The 24164-nt window shown below is 37.8% G+C and overlaps 2 protein-coding genes and 1 long non-coding RNA gene across 3 annotated transcripts; all 3 read right to left on the bottom strand.

Moving 5' to 3' along the window:
- Positions 1–44: 44 nt before the first annotated feature.
- Positions 45–2612, bottom strand: LOC145227582 (uncharacterized). Its single transcript, XM_080092446.1, has 7 exons — positions 2491–2612; positions 2037–2315; positions 1748–1837; positions 1375–1494; positions 1140–1250; positions 565–739; positions 45–373 (listed from the first exon to the last, which is right to left on the bottom strand). Exons 1-7 carry the CDS (start codon positions 2558–2560, stop codon positions 139–141), a joined length of 1080 nt encoding a protein of 359 aa, XP_079948572.1. The 5' UTR covers positions 2561–2612; the 3' UTR covers positions 45–138.
- Positions 2613–9124: 6512 nt separating this feature from the next.
- LOC145227580 (uncharacterized) lies at positions 9125–15833 on the bottom strand. Its single transcript, XM_080092443.1, has 10 exons — positions 15625–15833; positions 15180–15284; positions 14563–14838; positions 14139–14219; positions 13611–13730; positions 12742–12837; positions 12072–12231; positions 11659–11857; positions 11127–11262; positions 9125–10645 (listed from the first exon to the last, which is right to left on the bottom strand). The coding sequence occupies exons 2-10, from the start codon at positions 15253–15255 to the stop codon at positions 9207–9209; spliced, it is 2583 nt and encodes an 860-aa protein (XP_079948569.1). The 5' UTR covers positions 15256–15284; positions 15625–15833; the 3' UTR covers positions 9125–9206.
- A 33-nt stretch (positions 15834–15866) lies between these two features.
- LOC145227583 (uncharacterized) lies at positions 15867–21920 on the bottom strand. Its single transcript, XR_013859929.1, has 4 exons — positions 20779–21920; positions 19439–19480; positions 17327–19332; positions 15867–16435 (listed from the first exon to the last, which is right to left on the bottom strand). It is a non-coding gene; the product is annotated as an uncharacterized LOC145227583 (long non-coding RNA).
- Positions 21921–24164: the final 2244 nt, after the last annotated feature.

The following is a 24164-nucleotide window of genomic DNA, read 5'->3' as shown; positions in this document are numbered from 1 at the left end:
ACTGTTACGACCAGACTTTACAACATTTATCATTTACCATATAATGCCCGAATAACGCAACTTGCAAATGTTAATTTTGCAAACAAATCACAACTATCATGTTAAGTAATCGTAAACACAAGATGACAAATAGAAATTTCAATCCGACCATGGCAAGCCTTGAACAAAACGCTGCTGTTTCATGCCACCTGTGCTGAAGGGCGCGAATTTTTTGTTGCGAATGACTTCATGACAGACTGGGACGCTTGGTAGAATGTTGTAGCCTCCAAGCCTGCGCAAGTTGGCCAGCTGCAAATCAAAGTAACAACCATGCTGGTTGTGGCACTTGACTTGGTCAAATTCGAGTGTGGGGTCACTCGTTGAACAGGCAACTCTACAAACAAGATGACACTAGTATTACAAGGCTGTTAAATAATGAAAAATATTTTTTTATTTTAGCTTTGTTTAAAGTTGCTGGCATTTAACAACAAACTTCGATGGTCCATGCTTAAAACTTAGGGAGTGTTCAATGCACGGTGTATTAATTAAAAAAGAAATAAAGTATTATTTTATTCATTTTTCTACCTGTAGCAATATGGAATGTTTATTGGTGGCTTAATCAGATTAGGATCCGGATACCGTGGATCGATCCCGCAGTTGTTGGGGAAAGATGGAGGTTGATAAGGAGGCAATGGATATGGTGGAAATCCCCCTCCTGTATATGGTGGACCCCCTGGACCTCCTGGACCCCCTGGGAGACCTGTTACAAAAACGTTTTTGTTTGTTGCTCAGAAGCTTGTAACCTTTTAAAGCATATATTTCATTTTGTAAGTTCGTTTTCGTTTTGAAAAAATCTGTGGCAGCATATTTGTTAATAAAATCTGAAAACATGTGACTGATTTTCGCTTAGTCACAGTTAAGCAAAACTTTGTTACAATATTGCCGTAGTCACAACGTTTGCATTGGGATTCGTCTCTACATAACCAACCTAAAAAGGTTTAGGCACACATAGAAATATTATCGCTGCCCTATTACAAAGAGGGTTAAGAGTGTAAAACTAAAATGTAGTTTGGGCAAACACAATGCGACGAGTTTTGTGCCGCAAAATTTTTACGTTGAATATCTATTAGATTATGTTTTTTAAAAAAAAAAACACTCACTTGCACCCCTTCCTTCCACTTCTTCCGGCCCTTCAGTGGTAGTTTCAACGACAGAGCAAACTCCGGCAAATAACCCGGTGAAGTTGTTTCCTTGTTCTTGACTACCAGGGTCTAAACAAGAAACTGTTTAAGAATCGCTGCAAAACTACTTTGTGATTTATATAAGATTCTGCACAGAAAATGTGAAAATAATTTAAAAAATAAATAAATCTAAAAATACCAATATTATACTCACATAGTTTTGAAATGCATTGTGCGCCATCCCAGTGACAGTATTCAACTGTAGCACATTCAGTTTCGTTGTGGGCAAACTGATTTCCGTCTCCACAAGGGTTGGTACAAGGTAAATTTGAACCTTAAAATGTGAAAACAAGAACAAATATTAGATTTGTCTAAAAGGCTGCCATTCCATAAATTATATTTTTTAGGTAAATTTTAAATTTAGGAGCAATTTAAGTGTTTTTTTTATTTCTTAGAGTTTAGGGGAAAAACCAGCTACAAACGTCTTACTTGCATGTATTGCCAATAGATTTTTTTCGGCAGAAAAAAGTGGCAAAATCAAGTTTTCATGATATTTTCTCACTAGAATAATACATTTTGACACATACCTGCGCCTACTATTCCATTTACTGCCAAGTAATGTGCTTTGTCACAATCATAGGTACCTTTTCCCTGAGTAAAACCAAGCAAGCCGTTATCTGCAAAAAATGAGTAAAATGACTAAAACGATTTGAGGAGATAGCAAAGATTATTTTGTTTCAAACTTGATTCCGTAAATAAGACACAGTGATTTAACAAAGTCGAGTTTTAAAGGAAACACGTATTTTATTGTAACAACAGTACATGCACGGCCATATTTTTGTCTACGTTTGCTCCTCATGAGATAAACTTTCTTACCTGCCGAGCAGCAGAACATTACTTCAAAATCAGGGCATCCGCCAGGATTTTGACCAACTGTGCACTCTAGACCATATTCTTTGGTCATCGTGATGTTGTAGGAAGAAGTCGCAGCGGATTCTTGGGTCGATACAATTCTTCCATAAATGTCTTGTGGATTTGAACAGAAAGTTGACCCGTGCACATTTCGAATTACCACAAGTTGTTCATAGTCGCTTCCAGCAACTGGGTAGTCGATGTTAATGTAGTCTCCCCAAACTCCATTGGTTCCACAGGACACTGCGGAAAGGAAAGCGAAAAATGGTGTTGTTTAATAAGGTTCATTTAGTTTAATAATACTGATAAGTGCAAACGGTAGAGGGAATTGCTTTGGTGTGATTGCTCACTACAACTTTACGAAGTATTCTCAAACCGAAATATAAAATGCAAATGTAGTTTGAAATATGCTACTTACTTCCTTTTTGTTGAGCTCGTATAACTCCAATCACCATCAAGCAGGTGATCAAAGTAGCGGCAAATTTCATACTTATTGGTTTGTCTGGCTTCCCAGATCGGTTTCACTCTTAAGAAGCTAAACAGATTCTGCAAAAAACGTGTTATTTTTTGTAGTTATATATGTGTACTCTAAAGTCATAATTTATATTGAAGCCCAAAAACCGAAGAGTTTGTTGAAAAAAAAGTTATTTGGTTATGCAATATAAGCAGTCGTGAAACTGTATATTGCATCTTATAACCGAACGCACGTTACAACTAATCCCGACATGACAGAACACACAATTAACCTTAACTTGTACAAGTGCATCGCATACTAACAACAGCTGTTATTTTTTTTCACATTTCGCTTTTAAGTAGGATAAATGCATTTATACTGGGATCAGCCCTGAAGCTTCCATGCAGGCTAGCGATCGCGACATACTTATCGATAAATCATATTACGCCAGGACCATTTAGGCCGGTCTCCAACGCATTCCCATAGGGCAAGGAACCTGCGAAGGGATTTAAACCCACGACAGAAGTCTTCCAGGACTCGCTCTACCAACTGAGCTATACAGGCTCATTGGCGAACCGAAAGTTGAATCATAAGCACCATTGCCTACCTGGTGTGCTACACATAGCCTGTGCTTGCCATATGTGTATGCTGAGAAGACCGGTTTGATTCGGTTTAGCGCCTTCAACGAGCCTGGCGTACCATGATTTAATTTTAGTATTGCAACTTTAATGTTGCCTTTCATTACTTTATCACTTTAATGGCGATAACCATAAACGTTTTATGAAACTCTTTATGTACGCGCTTTTCGTAGCGGGTTAATTTAGTTTCAGTCACAAATGATGTGGCTTTATGATACAAACATGTTAGACTTTGAAACAAAAACGTCAAAAAATATTTATAAAGAGACACAAAGTTTGCATTTAGTCAAAAACTCTAAGAACGACTTAGAACGCAGAATTGATCCGACATCCTGCCTCATAATTTATACTTCTTTTAACCCATGACAATCTTAGTTTCGTTGCGAAACTGTTCGGCGGAATTCCCATAGAAGTTCAAGGTCTTGTAAGAGACTTTGAATTCTGATGTTTATTAGAGATCACTGGCTGCTTTATAGTAATTTAGAAACAACGTGTTTTGCGCCAGAAGTCACCGAAAGAAGAAGTGTCCTTTGGAACTTATTTTTGATTGGAAAGCAAATCAGCTCTGGGCGTGGAATGCGCAGAAAATTACCCAGTGTGTATTTCGATGAAATAAACAAATCACAACCACAAATTTTCCTAATCAAAAATAGTTTGGCCTTCGACAATTTGACATTTTGCTACATCCTTGCCTTATATAGTTAAACTTGACACTTTTGTCGCAAAAAGTTCGTCGTTTTCAACGTACGTTTAAACTGCTGAAACAAAAATGTTGAAACAAATTATTGCTTTTAGAGATAAAATGCAAGGGAGACATAGTTTTTGAATTCGGTTACTGTAAACCTGGTTATTAAAACTTTCATTGCACATATGATAAAAACTGACAACAAGTGGACTTAAACCCTTTTACACGAATCAAAAATAATTTGGGATCCATTGCCTTTGTTACTATTTTCCAAAACTGTTGTGTTATTGTTTAAGTATAAACAGAAAGGAATAATTAGTTTGTTTGTCCTAAATGCGCACCTGAATGCAATACTTGTATACGTAAAGTTGTAAGCAGAATTTGCGACAAAAAAATTAGTAAATGGTTCGTGCCGCAAAACCAAAATAGTTATGAAAACCCTTTTTTTAAAGAAAAAAATTTTCAAAATTGTTTCGATGAAAATAACTTTGACATGAACCTTTTACGTAACAAAGTCAACTGCCATGAATCGGGCAAATTTGCAAGAAGTAAATTCGTGTTTTTTCATTTATTGATACTGCTAATGAATTTTTTTTAAAAAGTTTCATTCTTCGAGGCGATTTTTCTAAGCTTTATCGTGTCGTCATGCAAGAAAACAAAACGTATTAATGGAAATCAGGATCATTGGTAATCAAAGCAAAATAGGGGCTAACAAAATTTTCCCCGAAGACGTCCAGACCTTCTCCAACGCAGATGTTTTAGATGATTTGTAACTAAATCACGTTATTTGCACCCTTTGAAGTCCAAGTACCTCCCTGGAAGGTCCTTATGTTTTATGTAATAAGGTCCAAATACCTCCCTGGGAGAGACGGGCATGCGAGCGTTTTTTGCACAATGTGCTCGAAAATGTGCAGGTCGAAATGTGCAGGTCAAAATGTGCGCACATTTTTTGAAAATGTGCAGGTGCCAAAATGTGCAGGTCAAAATGTGCGCACATTTTTTGAAAATGTGCAGGTGCCAAAATGTGCAGGTCAAAATGTGCAGGTGCCAAAATGTGCAGGTCAAAATGTGCAGGTGCCGAAATGTGCAAGTCATAATGTGCAGGTGCCAAAATGTGCAGTCGCTCAAATGAAGTATTGATATTTAACGTCAAACTATTGTTGTGGTCATAAATTGTGCCAAAAATATTAGTTATAAGTTATGACCTATAAATTAAAATCGGATTTAAGAGAAACTTGTAAAAATGCATGTTGTGTTTGTTAGATATGGCAAAGCGTGAAATTATCTAGCATTCAGGAAATAGGAAACACTGTTTTTCAGACTAGATATGTACACGATCGTCACCTCAATCGGTTTGACTTTATTGTTTTTAATTTAAGGCCTGTTAGCTTGTAGCCTGCCCAGCTTCTATAGATTTTACAATTAGACAATAGTATACTCATATGACAGTCCAGCTATTGTTTCCGTCACGCTTGATTAACACTACACGCTTGTCGGATGCTTGCATTGAGTTTGGTGCTTTAAGAGCAAGCAAATGACAAAGCTGGGCTTGTATGGTCAGATTTATGCATCTACCCTGTATAATGTTACTACGTGGTTGTGATTGTGCTGTTGGAGAGTATTTAATGTACGTTTTATCTTTTTAGTACTTCTTTAAACGCTTTGAAGTGATTTTACCTAACATATTAAAGGGTGCATAAAGTTTATTACTAATTGATTTAAAGTCTGGTAAAAATAGAACTTTCCTAACTGGCTGTATCTTTGAACTGATGTTCAACGACTTTGGCCTCGACCAGGAACTCTGGACAGACGAAAGGTCAAGCTTGAACAAAGATCATGTTTTTTTCCAAAGTTACTCATTTTAAACTGTCAACAAAGGGTAAATTTTGTGAATCAAAAATTAAGTTTATTTGAAGAAAAATTCAAGGCACCAAAACAATTGCTAGACATCATAACCACCAAGGAAACTGGTGCAGAAAACACAAGTCAAATTGCTATGATAAGTAACAAAGAGTTAGACACAACAGAGTATTTATGAGGATATGTTTTTTCAAGGCAAAAAACTAGTTTACGGAAGTTATCAAAATTGTCAGCATGTTGTCAACCATGCGACCACAGGGCCAGCTGATTTCTTTAGTGGAGCCAAAGTCTGGAGGTCTCGCTTATCCTTTTATGAGTTACTGCAACTTTTACAAAGTGCGTAAATGCCTGACAGGATGTTTACGGCCAGCCAACAAGCTAGATTTTTACTGCATTGCAAAAGTTACACTGATCCTCACAGAGTTTCCAAAAAAGACATATGTGAAATTCTAGAAGTTGCTGGACTACCATATGAGTATACTGTTATTAAACTCAAAACCAAGTCAAAGACCCAGCTGTCCAGTGATTTTTATTCAATGAAACAAATGAATTATTAGAAAGTTTTCCATCCTTTGGGTTATACTGCACAATTGACAAAAGGACTATATATGTGTCTTTGGAAGAAACTCAAATGACAACATTCAAAAAGAAAAGGACAACCACACAGTTGCCCAACTTAATGTTTGACATTTTTTATTTGTTTGAGGCTCATTTACATGACATAACTTGGTATATGGGTATTTAATTAGGTTAGTTTTGAAACCCACACAAATACTTGATGTGATGCCCTAATTTTAAGTTTGCCAAAACATTCATGTTATTGCTTCTGACTTGCTATTGTGTGGACCAGATGGCTAAAAAGACCTACTGTAGGAATATCATAATACACCAAAATATCATTAGATGCTTTTGCAAAATTTGTAATTGTTTCCTGACTAATATACAGAAACTAGATGATTGCCATTATGAACGAAAAAGGTGTATGTTTCATGTGGGATTGCAAATAAATAAACAAACTAAATCTGGCGTGAACAATTAGAGAGATAAAGAGACTGAAACAGCCAGAAAGAATATTAGGATAGGGAAAATATTTTTTTGAGACCGCTGTGGGCATTCTGTATTATATTTTTGGTAAAAAATATGTACAATGGTAACAAAACGGGTTTAGAAAAGGATAATACTGAGATGTCATGAAAAAAATGATGGATGTGCAATGCAAAAGTATAAGTTCTCACCATTTATATAGGCATCAGTTATTTACCACTGCATTTGTTTGAAACCACATTGTATTTTCAGTTATTTTTGCCCTGAAGGGTCATATTCTGTTCAGTTAAAAAACTTAATCCACTGCATTTAACAAGAAAAATAACATACCTATATAAGTTAATTGATTTGCACAGAACACTATTTAAAATAAAAATGCAGGGAAAGATATATAATAATTATGTAATTGGGACAAAAAATTGTTTGTGTGAAAGGGACAGAAAGACTTTTTTAGTATGAAAGGGAGAAATTTTGGCACCTGCACATTTTGACCTGCACATTTTGACCTGCACATTTTGACCTGCACATTTTGACCTGCACATTTTAACCTACACATTTTGACCTGCACATTTTGGCACCTGCACATTTTTACCTGCACATTTTGACCTGCACATTTTGGCACCTGCACATTTTGACCTGCACATTTTGGCACCTGCACATTTTCGAAAAATGTGCGCATATTTTAACCTGCACATTTTGGCACCTGCACATTTTGACCTGCACATTTTGGCACCTGCACATTTTCGAAAAATGTGCGCACATTTTAACCTGCACATTTTCGAAAAATGTGCGCACATTTTAACCTGCACATTTTGGCACCTGCACATTTTCGAAAAATGTGCGCACATTTCGACCTGCACATTTTGGCGCACATTGTGCAAATTCTTGCCGTAAGCCCTGTTGCCCTGGGAGGTCCTCGGTTTGCGACGGCGTTTACAAGTCCAAATGCCTCCCTTGGAGGTATAAGTTGCGCCAGCGTGGCTACCGCGGAGCAGTGGAGAGGAGCAACGGCGCGGCACGGAGCAACGGCGCAACTCAAGCGTTGCAAAGGGCTAAATGTTGCTAAATTCTATGCAACAAAAACCTGGGTATTGTTTTGAGCTGTACCATACGCTTCAAAGTTACAAACTGTGACTTTTTATATGCAATATTATTATTTACGTTTGTTGACTGAACAATAAACTGCATGTTTTTTGTTTGGTGTATGGTTTTGTTTATTTTATAATTGATTGGTTTGGTAAAAAAATAAGGCTGTTTTAGCATTGGCTACATAGAAAAAAGCCATATTTGAAATGTCTATAAAAAATAAATCATTTGAACTTAGGAATAAAACTTTTAAGATCGTGTTTTGTATGTATTGGGGTATTTAAAAAAGCAAGGAAAAGAATTTGGACCCCTGTGAGATTTTTTGTGGAAAAAGCTTGGACCTCAAAGGGACTTGGCAAAAAGCACAGTTGGTTAATGAAATGCTTTTAGTTTAGTGTTACATTTTGAAACAATCGATCCCTAATCAAATATATTCGAGATCTTTTTCAACAAACAAAAACTTGAACAAACAAAACCTTAGAATGTCCCCTCAGGCTGCGCAAAGTGCCCTGCACAGGCTGGTACGGTGTTGTTGTTTGCCACAAACACGAATATATAAGTTGTCGCGGTTTGCGATATTTGGTGGAAAATTTGTGTTTATTTCCAGCGTACTCAGTGCGTGGTCGCCACAAATACCATGGTAAGCTAAATGTGCCGGTATGTGGTTGTGATGAATCATATAAGTTCAACATTGTGGTCGGAGAAAGGCAAAATGCAGATTTAACACTAATGGAGAAGGAGTTACGCTACCAAAAGCAACATTATTAAAAGGTTGCCTCTTGCGCTAATTGGCATTTTAAAATGTTACCTAATAATTGCTTGACATTTTACCTTAAGTGTCGAAAAGGGTTTCGCAAATGCCATCGACTTGCACAAACGGATCGGACAGCAAAATAGATGCCTTCCTTTTTCTTACAATTGACTTTTTCAGCTGTTCGGCAAAGATCCGTTACAGCTAGGCCAGTAAAATTTTGCCCGTTTTATGACCAGTCTCCACAATATTTATCATTACCAATATAATGCCAGCCAAACAATTGGAAATGTGTTTGTCTTGCATAGTTAGCTGTGTTGTGGTAATTACAAGGAATACTGAAATGCATTTACGACGTTGTTGCAGAAGTAAACCGATCTGTCCGGTAAAGTTCTACATATGCCGAAGTAATTCTTTAATTCTTTCAAAACTTGTTTTAAAAGCCTAAATACATGTTCTTTTCTTAAATACGACTGAATTTATTTTGTTTTAAAATAAATGTTTGATCACGTTTGTGTAGTTTCAAGTAAATAATTACAATTTTAAAAAAGTATTTTATTTTTATTTTTGAAACCGCTACATGTAATTACAGTACAGTCGTTTTCAATTTCCGACTCTATTTTCCTAACGGACACCAACAAGGGATCCGTTGTGATGCGACGTAGTCGTGGCATGGGTCGCAATCGGGTGTTGCACTTGCGCAAAGGCATTCCCTTGTGACATATTGAAAGCATCCTGTCAAAAAGCTGCCTCTACAGTCTGACTTCGTTTCAACAGCATCTCCGCAGTAAATTTTGCACGATTTTGTTTCTTGAAGTGCTGTTGGTATTGTGTTACAGCCCAAAGAACATGTCCCTGCGTCTGTGCATGTGCGGTCCCGAGTTTGAATGCCGCAACCCACTGACACGCTGCATAAGGTCCAAGAGCTGAATGCGCTAAACGTGGGACAAGTGCATTCGTTGCAGGTCTGGGATTCCTCACTTGGGCCAGAACACCCGGTGTCGGAAGGCAAACACTGGCGGGTTCGTTTTTGTTGTCCGCCTCCACACTCTCTACTGCACGCGAGCCAAGAACCCCAGTTGTCCCAATACGGGCATTGAGCTTCGCCGCACACTTCAACTTTCTCAAGGGAGCCTTCGCATCCGCTTTGGTTATCATTCGCAACGCAGATTCTGGTTTGCTTTCGTGTTCCCCCGCCGCAACTTGCAGAACATGGACCCCAGTTGCTCCAGAAGCTGAGGTATAATGAGACGCCAGACTGGACACTTCTCGCCTGGGCACGCGGTACGTAACAGTAATGACGTTCACAGCAACCGTCGAAGCGCCCCTGAAGCGGGTTGAAGCCCTGTATACTGTAAGGCTGGAAAGGACACTGGGGTTGATACGATGGAAAATATGGCCGAGGAGGGAAAAAACTGGCCCCACCAGCTCCCCCGACTCCTCCGGGTGTACCAACTCCTTCGTTTATGTTGTTAAAAATTGAGTTTAAAAAGCTAAAAGGATTAGGAGTGGTATATGGATTTTCGTAGTTATTGTTGTTGTTGTTTACTCCTAAGTATTCGAGATATGATTGACAACCTTCAAGAATGGGAATGGCTAACCCGCCATTTTGGAAAAGACTGTTTAACGGGTTATTTGCATAGGGGTTGGGGCAAATGTTAACCAGAAGCTTTTGAAGTGCTTGTCTCCAGTTGTGTGGTCCAATGATGCCTTGAAGAACCTGATCCCAAAACGGCTTCTTCAGGTTAACTGGTACTGCATCGCTCTTAACAATGTCACAAAGGTATGAGCGTATTTTTGCCGCATCGAATGAGGGATCCATAACACATCCGGCCATACGGCAACTGTGATAGCTATCCAGAATACTGGAGGCAGAACCGTTGGGGTCAAATGGCAAACATTGGGGTTGTCCATACAAATCACGCCCTGTGGGGTTCGGACCGATCAAAGGATCCTCACCGGCTCGAAGTTGAATTTGGTTAGAACTGGGAGGATAGTAGCATAAGTTGTTTACGTAACAGCCACCCATGATCTTGCACTCCAACTCTGTAATACCTGCATGAAAAATTGTTTGTCGTTAACAGTCTGCAAAATTATAGGAGAGCATCTTTTAAAACCAAGGCCCGATACGTTTTTGTTCTATGCTATTTTTAAGTTCTGGATGAATTCGACCTTGTACAAATCGTTTTAGAAAAAAATATATTTTCAAAGAAGAAATGTTGTTAATGTCCACCTATACCTAATAATACTGTGTGTATATCTTCGACATGTCTAAAAACTGTATATCTTTAAGCAACATTAACCAGCTAAAAATACAGAAAAAAAAATTAACTAAACGACGTTTTGACAACACCAATGTCAATCTGAAAATTTTATTTGCAGTATTTTTCTAATTTAACTCAATTCTACGAAACCCTTTAAACTACGTATCTACACTTTTTATGCGTATTGAATTGTTTGAAATGTTTGAACATATAGTCAAAGATTTAGCAACTCTTTGAACTGCGTACTTTCGATAAGTAAAATATAACCGTACCAGGCCATCCAAGCTGTTTAACAGGCGCTTGAAAGTACAACATGATTTGAAGCCCATCGCAGCACTCTTGAACGAACATGTCTGGGTTTTGTTGAATCAAACAATTTGTGTGAATCCCACGCCATGGTTTAGAAGTCTGCAAAAACGCAATACAAAATTTAAACATGCATTCATAACTAGGCTCATCTCTGAAGCTTTTTTGCAAACCAGCGGTCACGACACACTCAGATGCGAGTCGTAGAGTGCCAGGCCCATGAATCAAACCGTTTTCCGGGCACTACCACAAATGGCAAGGTATGGGCTAAAAACATATAACCCGCGTTTAAAATAAACCCTTTTTAGCAAATATGCTTCACAGATTTGGTGGTAAGCCCGGCAAGACCATGAGCATATGGGAACAATACAAAAGCTTTAGACTTTCTTTTAATCACGTTAGGGCTCTAATATTGCATCCCCCGTTTAAAGACCACTTTTTTACATCAAATTCTGATCACCTTTTTTCGTTTTCTTGCAATTGCCAAACCATTATTACCTTTGTAACAGTAGCGGCTGCCGCTTTGGCAAAGTTTTTGTGCCGTATGACTTCATGACAAACTGGAACGCCGGACAAAACGCCATAACCAGCTGCACTACGAAGATTATAAAGCTCGAGATCAAAGTAACATCCAGGCTGGTTGTGGCAAGCGACCCGGTTCACTTCGAGAGATGGATTGCTGGTCGAACACGGAACTCTAAGAAACGCGTAAGGTTGATTATAAACTGTTCTAGCACAATTTAGTTTGATGGATTCTGAAAACACTAGGTTGTACAAAACTATTTATTTCTACGTGAAACAAATGGATAAGAACGTAAGTTTTAGTTGACTTTGATGCAGCATAGAGCTACACTTCCTAATAAAAGACTAAACCTATTTGTTGGGCAAACACATAGAAAAGCACTGTTAACCTGTAGCAGTAGGGTATGTTGATGGGAGGCTGAATGAGCGCGTCAATCGACGTCGGATCATTATAGTTTATACCACAGTTGTCAGGGAAGCTGGGCGGTTGGTACGGAAATGGGAAACCGGAAGGAAATGGAAAAGGCGGAACCGGACCTAGGTTGTTTCCTGGTGAATTCAAAGGATTTGTGAGATTTTTTCGCAAGCATTCAAGGCCTAATCCAATTTACGTGTTTTGGATTCTGGTCGAAAACTGATGTAAAAGCAAAAATACATCAGATCGACCACTGGGGTCGGCAACCGCCGGTCCGCGACGAGTTCGTTACCGGACCGTATAATTTTTCATGTTAAACGTTTTGAAACATTTTGCCCATGTATCCCGGGGATGAAAACTAATTTGTGTGTTTTTATTGCTAAATATTTGTAGTTTCTTGACGACTGGTCCGCGATAAAATTTTACTTTTAAAAACGGTCCGCAGTAGAAAAAAGGTTGCCGACCCCTGATGTAAGCCAAAGGATAAATGTGTTTGTCTGCATTTGATTTTATGGAAATAATGTCCATTCACTTCGTTTTCAAAAACCTACATTCGATTTAGTATTTTTTTCTGGATATTCAACACAAACCAAAAAAATTATGTACCACGGCCATTAAGCTTCATTGGGAAACAACTGACTCACCAAACAGTCTTCCTTCAACCGTTGGTTCAACTTCCACACCGGTTGCATCCTCGATAAAATCACCAGCATTGCCATTGTTTAGAGCAGCCACTGGAACTGTATCAATGACACGAGTTATCTATGCTATTCCACATATGCGGATCTTCAGACATTTTTTTACCAGAGCTATAAAATTTGCCTGTGCTTCTCACTATGACAGCTGGTCATTTGAAATTTTGAGTAAGAAACCGACAGAGCCTATAAAATCATTGAATAGTACAGTAATGTCTTAATTCGCGTGAATACAAAAGATAATTATACAACTGTGCTTTTGCAGAAATCGTCCTGAACCAACGTGCGCTCAATACAGATGATTCAAGTTACGGATAATCATAACTTAGTAAACTGAAGCTTTCAGTACACCTAAATCAATCTGTGTTTTTCGTTTCGTGTATTATGGAGTTTATGTGGCAACATGCTCAACTTGCCAAGAAAACTATGTTGGACAAACGAAAAACAAGTTTTCAACCAGATGGAACGCGCACAGAGCCATATGGAAAGCATGTGATCTTTCCAGTGCAAAAGAACAGGCGGCAATGCTTCACCATTATCACCAACATCACCCGACGCTCCTAGACAAAAGACCAGGCATCGAACAATGCTTTCGAGTCACTTTTTTAGAACAACCAGCAATGTGCATGTTGGACGTATGTGAAGATAAGTGGTATGGTAAAATCAAAGCCACCATAAACGTCGCAAAAATGATCCTGTCACAGGTTAGATAACAACTTTGCAGGTTGCTTGCGGAAGGCACTTTTTCGGTCACTCGTTTGTCTTATCGCCTTTTTCCACCATGTCGCTTTTTTGTTCTGGGCCAGCGCTATACTTACATCTGTTGCTTTTGCACGTGTCATTTTCCCATCTGCAGTGAGAATAGTTTCCACAGTCTGCTTGTGTCTTAGCTATTTCGCTCTTTTCGTCGCACGGGTCGGTGCACTGAAAGTTGTCAGCTACAAAGCAAGATATACTGTAAATGCCACGACACATCCCCTTTGTACTTCTAGTTTTGCAATGGCAATAGCCACATAAAGAGTGTTTGAATGAAACTGAAATAGATTGTGTTCCACCATTAGAAATTAACGGATAGAATTTTGTTCATTTTGGTTTCACCTCAAGGTATTTTATACTTACGTTTGACAAATGAGTACATAAACATGTTTTTATCGTTATACGAAAGGCCAAAGTCGAATATGCAGTCCTTTGATATTTGACATGTTAAACTTAAATGCAAAGATTTTGCGAGTTATGTATAGTACGAAATTCACAAAACAAACAGTTGCAGAGTCAAAAATTTGGTGCGGTCTTAAACATAGCTGCCACTGCTCGTAAAATTCACAGATAACAGATGCATTACTTACGTATTCCGTTTTCAGTGAGTACCTTCGCCAACAAACATTCGTAACCATCATGACTGCGGCCGACATTAGGATTTCCGATCACTGAAGAAAACACTGACTTAATTTACTAGGTAAAATATTGGGGAGTCAATTAGCGATTTCGTGCACCCAATTAAAAATCATGCTTGTACATTGAATTCGTAGACCTATGATTAAGTACATAAATGCACTTGACCATTTTTACCAAACTAAAATCTTCATAGTGTTGACGCAACTTAAGCATTGTAAACAAAACTGGGCTGACAAAAAATTATTTGTTTAAATTTGCAATAAAATGACCAAAATTCAAATTTTCCAATCTGCGAAAAAGTTTATTAAAGTCTTGATAGCGCATTATTACATTGAGCACTATAAAACAACACTACTTTCAAAAATATATCGTTACCTCCGGGGCAGCAAAGAGCAATTTCATAGTCTTTGCAAGTTCCATTGTTGTCTTTCACCAAGCATTGCATACCGAACTCCACACCAAAGAAGATCACTTCGGTTGGTTTTCTGCTTCCCTTCGAGGTGACCATTCGCACCTTAATGTCTTGTGGCTTGTCGCATCCTTGACTTCCATAGGCTTTTCTAATGTTAGGTAGAGTCTCGAAGTCGCCATCCCCGATTGGCGAATCCGCGTTGAACCACCCCACCCAGCGACCATCTTTACCACATTTAGCTGTAAAATGGTAATTACTGTTTTAAAGCTTTTTATGCAGCTATGCTGATAAGACATTGTCAAGACCATGTATACCTTAATGACTTCCTATTATAAGTTTACGTTCATATTTAATTCTAGAACACACAGTTAAAAAGCAAAAACGTATCAAAGTATATTTGAATGTGCTCCTCATTTTAATTTAGTTTGAAATTTAAAATCCTACCAAAAACTTTCAAACAAAAAAATCTATCGAGAAAATGAAACCATTAAATGTTTTACAATAGTAATAAGACAGTTTGTAAAATAGTATGTAGCAAATAACTCATTCAAATCGCATACTCTCTGGGATGTGTACTTACCGCCCAACTGTAGTGTCGAGCATATTGGGATTCCAACGGCCAAGAAAGCAGCGAAAACGAGGAAGACGTGATGCATGACGTAATAGCTTATTAAGCGGCGACTTTCTGCGACAAAAATATATTACAATTAGTTACAGATCAGATACCGTCGATAATTTACCAAAACAGGATTTGTATTTTTTTATCGGATTTTATAAAGAGTTAAATAATATTTTTACTGCGCAGTGTGTCTTCTTTTAAAATAGGATTTAGGAAATGCTTTTACAATTTTTTTTAAGTAACATTCATACAAAAAACTTGTCAAAAATTATTGAAAACCTAACAAAAAACTTAAACCTTGAAATCCCTAACTTTGCCAAAAAAATATTTAAATTCCTAATTAATTCAAACTCTGCGAACCGACGAAAAAAAATTCAAAGAAAAACCTTCAAAAAACACCACCCACCTTTCCGAGAACAGTACACCGTCTTCTGTTCTATAACGATTGGCTTTCTGCCAAATCCCACTTTATAGCGAATCAGTGAATTGCCCCCTAGCAAAACAATTAACTACACGTCGCTCGTTTGATGTAACTAATCAGGTCACAGGTTTTGCATTACTTTGATTGCAATGACTGTGGGAAAGACAACCCATGATTTGTTGTGATCAACCAGTTTAAATGACAACGAATGTCTGTTGAGGGAAAATAATATGGTTTTAGATTCGTCAGTAAAAAACTATTGGTGAAAACAACACGACTTTCATTAACAAATAACGCACAATGCACACATTACTAATATGATATACAATAATAACAACACGTGATTTGGCAAGAAGAACGATCAAGCTAGCAATGTCCATTGCGATAATTTATGCATTGACCGATCAAAATTTAACATAAACACTTGTGTTTACGCTACTACCTAACGAATACATTGTACAATAGGATCCCTTGCGTTTTACGCTACAAAGCTAAATCCCTTTGCAACAGTAGCAATCAGGGTTTCAGCAGCGGGGGTCGGGTAATTTTCTGTGGCTTGGGACGAAAATGGTCTTAAGAAATAAAGTTTGTTCTGTGTTGAAAAATTAGTAGAGATTCGCCATCTAATAAATTTAAAATTAATAATAAATAAATTTTCCATTTGCCTAAATTTGGCACATAGTATCTGCAGTTTTCAATGCATAGATGCTAATCCAGCAGCGACAAAATAAAAAGGATCATCCCAGAGAACGCCCTACACCGGTTGTACAGATTACGGATTGAACAACTCTTCGCACTGTAATGTAAACAAGGAAATGATCAAATGTCAGTTTAGTCTGATTTCAAACTACTTGCATTACGTAACACGTAAGCAGTTTAGGATTACATGGATTTACATGCAGTGTAAACCAGTCGCAGGCGCGTTAAGTTGTAAACTTACATAAAGCGACGAAAAAGGTACAATTTCAAACAATTGATTGTTTGAAACCGACAAAATTGGTTTAGTTACACGTACGGCATCTGTATAAAGTTTGGTTCCTTTCCATTTAAACGATCTTGCACTTGGGGTGGGAGTCAGGGGTAAAAAAGGGTTATGTTTGTCAGGCCTCTACCTTACCCAAACTCGAAAAAAACAAGCTTTAATGACAAAAATATAAATTTAACAATCAAACCAATTTTGCAATATAAAAACTGTAGACTGTTGGCAACAAATTACTATAGTCCTTGTATGCTACCACATTAACACAGGGAAAGTAAAATTTTGACGCAAATGTGGCAGAGTGTGGGTGAACAGGCCCGAATCTTTGTTTTAAACGACATTTTTTTGAACGACCCGGTCTCAACCTTAAAGCGTGGCACGATTTCAACTTTGGTGGAAGATTAAATAATAAAATGCATGCAGGTATATTTGACATTACTTTATATGCTGTAGTTTTTTGCAAGCTTTTTGGGATGATTTTACGAAGGAAATTTTCCACTAAGAAATCAGATTCTGTCACGGAAATTTACATCTGCGTATTTTGATTGTATCAAGGTCATGCAGGGATCTGCGGGTTTCAGATAGAAATCTTTCGGGTATAAAATAACAAAAAATATTTTGGGCTGTCTTGACGTGAATTCCGATGATGCATCGTAATGCATGCGTGGAACTTCCCAGTAAAAAAATTTGCCCGAAAATTTTACTCACGTATTTCGGGAAAATACAGACTTCGATCGCCGCAAACAACAGATTGAGTCACGAATTCGCGGAAGGAAAAAGGGTGCGCCGGTCCAACCTTTGCGGCAATGTAAGATGCACAGATAATTGCTGATATCTGATTTGTACCCCATCCAAGTGTAATATTTTCTTGCAGGGAAATTTGATAAGATTCATAGAAACGTCACAGCAAAACAGTTTAAAAATTGGTCAAGTCATATAAACATGATCGTGTTGTATATGGTAAGGTAACATGTGAAATAAAATTAAACCAGCTAAACCGTTATGACGAAAAACTTAAAACATGTGGACATAGGCGCCGAGTAGGCGGTGGCGGGGTGGCGCCGCCACCTTGGGTTTTTAAAGCAGGGTGGCGGCCACCGTGGATATTGTGGTTAGTAACGTACGAAATATCATCAAATCAGAAGAAAACAATTTTGCTTTCAACAAACGTGCTGGCGATACAGCAACAAAACGTGCCTCAAAACTGCAAAAAGTTTTGGTTAGTGCCTTGTTTATGACTTTCAACACACAATTGTCTGCCAGTGAATGTTGGGCCATTGTTGTGAGCAAGTGTGTTGTAATAAATGGTTAACGTTGACGAAACATTTTTTAAACGTTGCTAAGCCAATGATATTACTAAACATTATTTCAAATATAATCTTTTCTGATTTTGACGGACGTTGCATTCTATGGAAAGTTTGTTTGGCTTTGAATTTGAGTTGCACGCATTAGTGACGTCACATACAGTGACGTCATATTTTATGTCCGCCACCTTGCATTTTTGTAAAACTCGGCGCCTATGCATGTGGATACACGAGAAAAGGTTTAGCGGCTAAAATATATTTCAAAAACATGCCAAAAATATCTAAATCCATTTAGCAATCACGAACACGACACCTTTTAAATTGGTCTTTGAACGTTCGTTTTGCGCTTTTGTTTGATTTTTTTGCAAATTTGTCAGTTTGGTGGTCACTTGTCGCTCAAGCAAGGTGTGTAACTTAATTGCATCTTACAAATAGTTTACTTAAGTTGTTGACTAATGACCTGCAAGTAATTGGATTTCGCCCGTTTTAACCACTGTCTTCGAAATAGCGTAAAGAGTTACGAGTTGCAATTACTGCAGAAATGTTTTCTCCAAACCAGCAGAAAAACAACCTAATTTTGAAACTAATTAATAACCTGCTAGAAATAAAACCCGTACTTACATATCATGAAAGTGGAGTTTTATAATTAGTGTTATTGAAATGACTCCTTTAATTGATGGCAGTGAGTCAAAGTCGTATTTTATTACTTGGAAATAATTAGGGAATAAGAATTTGAATTTAAAACCATGAAAGTACAACTAGGAAACCAAGTTGATGACTTCTTGCCAAACCAGGTGGTGAAAACCACACGAAAATGAATAATTTGATCATAATACTCACTTTACAGTCATTAACTTTCAAAGTCGTTTTGCAGAACATTTCAAAAATGTACTTTTTAGTCAAAACAGTGATTAGATTGTTTTATATTTGAATACCTTTAAAATTAAGGCCTAAAGGCATGGGCGCGTCAAATAATTAAAGCGCACATTTACTACTTTATGTGTAATCACGGCTATAAGTTAAGATTTTCTGATAAAACAATGCCGCTGTTGTATCTGCTTATTTAAAAGCGTTACAGCAAGTCTTAAAGTTAAGTTGTGGTAAAGACGAGTGTTTGTGAATACAAAGCAGGTTTTGACGAATGTGACCACGATTCGAACAGATCTACCGCGCTAAAGCGGCGATTACAAAGCCAACATGGCCGCACAAAGCACGTGTGGCGGGCCCAGTGCAGAGTCATCGTCAGTTTATCAAAGTTTGAAATATTAAGGCTGAGTTGTCAAGTCCTATTCTCCGAAGTGAATCGTACGTTCTTGGCAAGACAAAAATCAGCAGTCCCGAGGCTACACATCGGTCCCGGCACAACGTGTTACGATGTTGACCTTTTTGAAACGTCCATGACGTAGAAACCTACTCGAACAACATGCGTCAGGGAATAAAGTATGATGACGCATAAGTGTGCATTTTTGCGTAGAGGTTGACGCAATTTTTAATGCAGAAAATAGACATAACTTACTTCTACTTGGAAGGTTGTCTTTGACGGGGATCTTTGTTGTCCCTGAAAACAAAGATTAGATTTGCCCGGGGCATTTCGAACGACCACAATCAAAATATGTTAAGCTGCGATGATGCAGCAAACTAAATGCAGAGCTTAACTTTTAAATGAAAAAATGTCTTTTAGGGTAAATTAAAAAACTGAAACAAACAAACGACAAACTGACTTATATGAAGCAAAATACTAAACTAGCACATGGGCTTGGTTTGTCTTTTAATACACATATACATTGTGGTTTTAAGTGTGAGAATGTCTTTATTTGTAGTTCTTTACATGTAAAGAAAAAGCTGTCGTGGATTATATTGGTTATTTCTATTTCAACCAACTTAAACAATTTCAAAAGCAAATAAGTGGTGCATTGTAACGATGGCAAATTCCGAAGCCACAGTAAGCTCAGTGATAAAACTCAACAAAGCCCATTAAATCGCACTGGCCTCATAACCTGTTCAATGTGTTCGCTTCAGTTAAATCAATGCACATAGGTCTTGGAGCCCGCAGTGTTAGGCATGTCATGTTAAACCGATAAACTGCCGGCATATAGCTGTAAACAAAGTGGGCTAAGTACGCGCGACCACATGGCTGCGTGAGGTGCGGTCATGTAGCATCTGTCACCGGTTGACCTGCGAAGTCACGTTGTAAGTGTCGGTATTTTGAACGAACTTAACATGGAATGTTAACCTAAAGATTTGATGATAAATTAAAGTAATTTTTGAACTTATTTTCACAAAGTTTGTTACATCTTGGGAAAATTTGTATGAGTGCACATGCATCTTTCCATTAAACCTCTCATTAAAGAAGATATTTTGCCATTATTACAACCACGACAAATAGTTTTATCTTGTACGCTTGCGCTTTTATTTCAGTCCGTGCTAAACTATTCCGCATTAACAGACTTGACAAAGCATAGTTTGTAAACCAATGGTGCAAAATTTTGTGATAGGCATTATCTCGGACTCAGTCGAAAATACAAGCCCCAAACCTGTCGTAACCCGAATATTTTCAACCCGAACTGGGCACGTTTTACCGCATTTAACCATTTTGCAGACATGCCTTTAAAAAGTTTATTATTTCGTTCAACGAGATATTTCGTTCAATGAGATATTTCGTTCAACGAGAGTACGGCTGGTGGCATAACAATACTATAAAATTGTTTTTCTGCAAACAGTGCTGTGGAAAGCATTTGGAAAGCTACCCCGCTCAAAAACAGGCTCGATTCTTTCTAAATTTTATCGTTGCTTTGTGAGGCATCCAAAAACAACAAGGTTTTAGTACTTAAAGTAGGAATGCACTCTACAACTGACCTTTTAGTGGCGCAAACCACCAGCACTTGTGGTACAAGAGTTTATCTTAATTCTACTTGTAATGCATTACTCATCACTCTTTTCACAATTCTATTAAAGGTTGCAAGTTCAAAACAAAATACCGAAATTTTAGCGCAAAATAACAAACAACAAAAGTTTAAGACATGTTTATTTATTTATCAGTAAGTTTAGTTTTGTAATTGGATATGTCAGAATCGTAAACTGCCGTGTTTATTTGAATGCAAAGGAATCCGAAATCAGTTAATGCAAATAGTTAACAAGCATTTGCTGTCAAACGAAATACTGAATCCATATCAACGTGACAATGTAGCAAAACTTAAATGTATGTTCAATGTCACAAAAGAGTAAAGGTAACATTAAATTGTGTTATCATCCGAAATTTTGACGACAAGAACGAAGAGCCACACAACGCTAGGAAGCCTGTTTTGAATTTTAATTATTATACTCGCAAGTTTTTGACATGCTTTGTGTCACGTACATACAACGCTAAAATTAACGGACGACCATGTTTAATTAAAAGACGAAAATGGTTTAGTCACAACTTCTATTCAACGAACAAGTTTATTTTTGGTTTATTTATTTATTTGACGTACAACCAGCGATCGCTGCACCATCCTCTGCAAACGTCACAACTCAAATCCATTGCGTCATCGCTCGCGAGCCAAAGGCGTATGACTTATGTCAATAATCACCGAATCGTGTTTATGGACAAAGCCAGCGGGAAGTCCATCTCTTCAAAGTGCTTCTGTGACGTCGGCAAATCACGTGACCTGTCCTGCCCCCGGGTCTTGAGGTTCTCAAGCTGTTACGTCACAATTGCCGGCTTCGCGCGCATCGGGTTTGCAAAACAAGGTGAGTCATCGCGGTTAAGTCGGTGGGAGTTTGCAAAACATATTTTTCGTCGTGACGTACGACGCTGGCCAAATTAAGAATTCGACTTGTGGGAAGGTAAAGGTCAACGTAGATTGAAAGCACACGTCGGGTGACCTGACGTGCATTTAAAATATGTTGTAATATTGAAATAAATGAACTTATAGGAAGCAATAGGAACGGTTAAAACACTGCGAAAATCGCCATCTTGTAAAACGCAATGAAATGATTCTTAAAATCTGCAAGTAAACCAACGAGCTTAGATCATATTTTGTTGTTGTTTTTGCTAAAAAGGAGGACATGTCCTAATCTTACACATTCTTTGTTTGTGATAATCTTAAGACTTGCAATTAAAAAGCATTGACCCCACTTGGCCTACATGTATTTTTTAATGCTCACCAAATCTAAGCTAGAATGCAAGAAACTGGAAGAAAAAGCTTCAAGAAAATGTAATTTGTAAATATCTTGTCTTGTCTTGTAATGGTTTGCGGTTATGTGCTCCTTCGAACTGTGATAAATTTGCCTTTGGGGTAGAAACTTTATAGCTTTAGCGTCTTATACTATATACGCATACACATCACATTTACTGAGACATTTTATATCCCTAATGTACAGAGATGTACGATATCGGTGCAATTTGCGTCATCACAGACACATTTAAACTATACTGTTCACGACACCTCCTCTACATAGGACTATGAGTTGATCCACAAAATGCGCCATAGGCAATTTGTCGTAATGTACACGTTTTGGGGTAGAAATATGTCGTCACAAGATGTTTTGGGCCAGTACATTAGTAAAAGAAGTGCCCAATATTTTAATCGCAATCTAACAGTCTATTGCAAAAACAGTACTGGTTGATTGCGTGGTATTTAAAGTAAACGTTAGTCAATCCTGTTACTTGGTTGACTTTTAGGGCATGCTTGCCAATTTATTGTAGTTTGATTTCAAAGTGGTGGGCACCAAAATACGGGTATGCAAGAAACACACATTAAATACCTAAAAGAATCCTCAATACACTGTTAAATGAGTATATTTTGCAATTTTTCCCCAGTAGGTTTCATTTGACGTGGTCTCACGTTGTACGCATTACTTTGACTTCGTATTATAAGTAGCTCGCATGCTGAAAAATTGTCTCCCATCATTTCAACAAAGGTTCTTCAACTCAGTCCAAATCTAGGTTCTAAGGTTTTTAAGGGATACTTGTACAACGTGTATCTCAAATACACATTAAAAGTGAAATAAAAGTACATTCGTCGTTTTGAAAGATCACAAACACCGACAAAAATAACGTCTTGTTTTAAATGCCAGCGGCAATTTATCGGATTATTCACATTTTATTCACATTTGCGGTTTCATAAACAAATGTGTGTTGTTTAGACCTGACATGCGGTTTAGTTTCAAAATATTTTCTCAGTATTTATCTTGAAAATTATAATGTTTCGGAAATCACAATCAAAATGATTTAAGTTGAAATCTCCGTCAAACAAAGCCTAAAGAATTTATTTTTTATTTTTATTTTTTATTTTTTATTTTTTATTTTTCACGGGGTTCGAACCCAGGACTCTCCCGGGGACGAATCCCGATCAGGTTTTTTTTTATGTCTGTATATGGGTCAGGCGCGCCAGACCGTTCGGCCAAGTTCCAGAATTTTTTTTTTTTTTTTATTTTTTTTTTTTCACAGGGTTTGAACCCAGGAACCTCCCGGGGACGAATCCCGATCAGGGTTTTTTATGTCTGTCTGTATATGGGTCAGGCGCGCCAGACCATTCGGTCAAGTTCCTTCATAACAAGGAGATAACAATATAGTGCCCTCTAGCGGATGTATCACTTTTTGATTTGTAACGCTAGCGGTTGGATAGTGATGGGGTCCTTCAACTGAACAAAAAATAAACATTAAAGCCTCTCATCGATGCGGAAATACTCGGTTATTCCGATTGACTTAATTCCGAGGGAGAATATCATCAATACGATCAATTGGCGGATAAATTAAAATTCACTCCGAATAACAATGACTTTTAATTTTTTTTTTTTTAAAATGGTTTTCGCCTTGCCACCCGAATGGGATCATACTGATAACCCTTCCAAAACGAACTTGAACTTAGTTAATTCATAGTACGTGAGGCCCACCAAAGGCGTTGTACCGAATCAGCCGGTCTTGCAAGTATTCTCATGTGGCAATTAAGGCACAGGCTAGATTTTTTCTGGTTAACGAATGCCTAGAAATACTTTAAGTGTGCAAAACACCAAAGACGCTCTACAACAAAATGAAATAACATGTATCGGTTCACCCAGAAAAGCAACATAAAAGTTTGAACCGGACTTGAGCCTCGCACCAAATATCATCCCTTGGGAAAAGCTATACTTTTCACGGGGTTCAAAACCATAAGGCTCTGGGGAACGAATCCCGTTCAGGATTTTTATGTCTTTATATGAGTCAGGTGCGCAGGACCATTTAGCTAATTTTTTTTGCGCATAAACATCACGACAAAAAG

The sequence above is a fragment of the Phallusia mammillata genome, chromosome 5 (genome assembly GCF_965637545.1).
Source record: "Phallusia mammillata chromosome 5, kaPhaMamm4.hap1.1, whole genome shotgun sequence".
NCBI lineage: Eukaryota > Metazoa > Chordata > Ascidiacea > Phlebobranchia > Ascidiidae > Phallusia > Phallusia mammillata.
This window is presented reverse-complemented; position numbering and strand designations above follow the sequence as displayed.

What these genes read in the sequence shown, in the direction of transcription:
- LOC145227582 (XM_080092446.1), bottom strand. Translation starts at nt 2,560, where the DNA reads ATGAAATTTGCCGCTACTTTGATCACCTGCTTGATGGTGATTGGAGTT. An exon ending in ACAATGCATTTCAAAACTAT is followed by an intron (nt 1,251 to 1,374) that starts GTGAGTATAATA and finishes TTTCTTGTTTAG; the next exon opens with ACCCTGGTAGTCAAGAACAA. An exon ending in AACATTCCATATTGCTACAG is followed by an intron (nt 374 to 564) that starts GTAGAAAAATGA and finishes TCTTGTTTGTAG; the next exon opens with AGTTGCCTGTTCAACGAGTG.
- LOC145227580 (XM_080092443.1), bottom strand. Translation starts at nt 15,255, where the DNA reads ATGCATCACGTCTTCCTCGTTTTCGCTGCTTTCTTGGCCGTTGGAATC. An exon ending in GGTTGAAGGAAGACTGTTTG is followed by an intron (nt 12,232 to 12,741) that starts GTGAGTCAGTTG and finishes TGAATTCACCAG; the next exon opens with GAAACAACCTAGGTCCGGTT. An exon ending in TAAACAGCTTGGATGGCCTG is followed by an intron (nt 10,646 to 11,126) that starts GTACGGTTATAT and finishes TTTTTCATGCAG; the next exon opens with GTATTACAGAGTTGGAGTGC.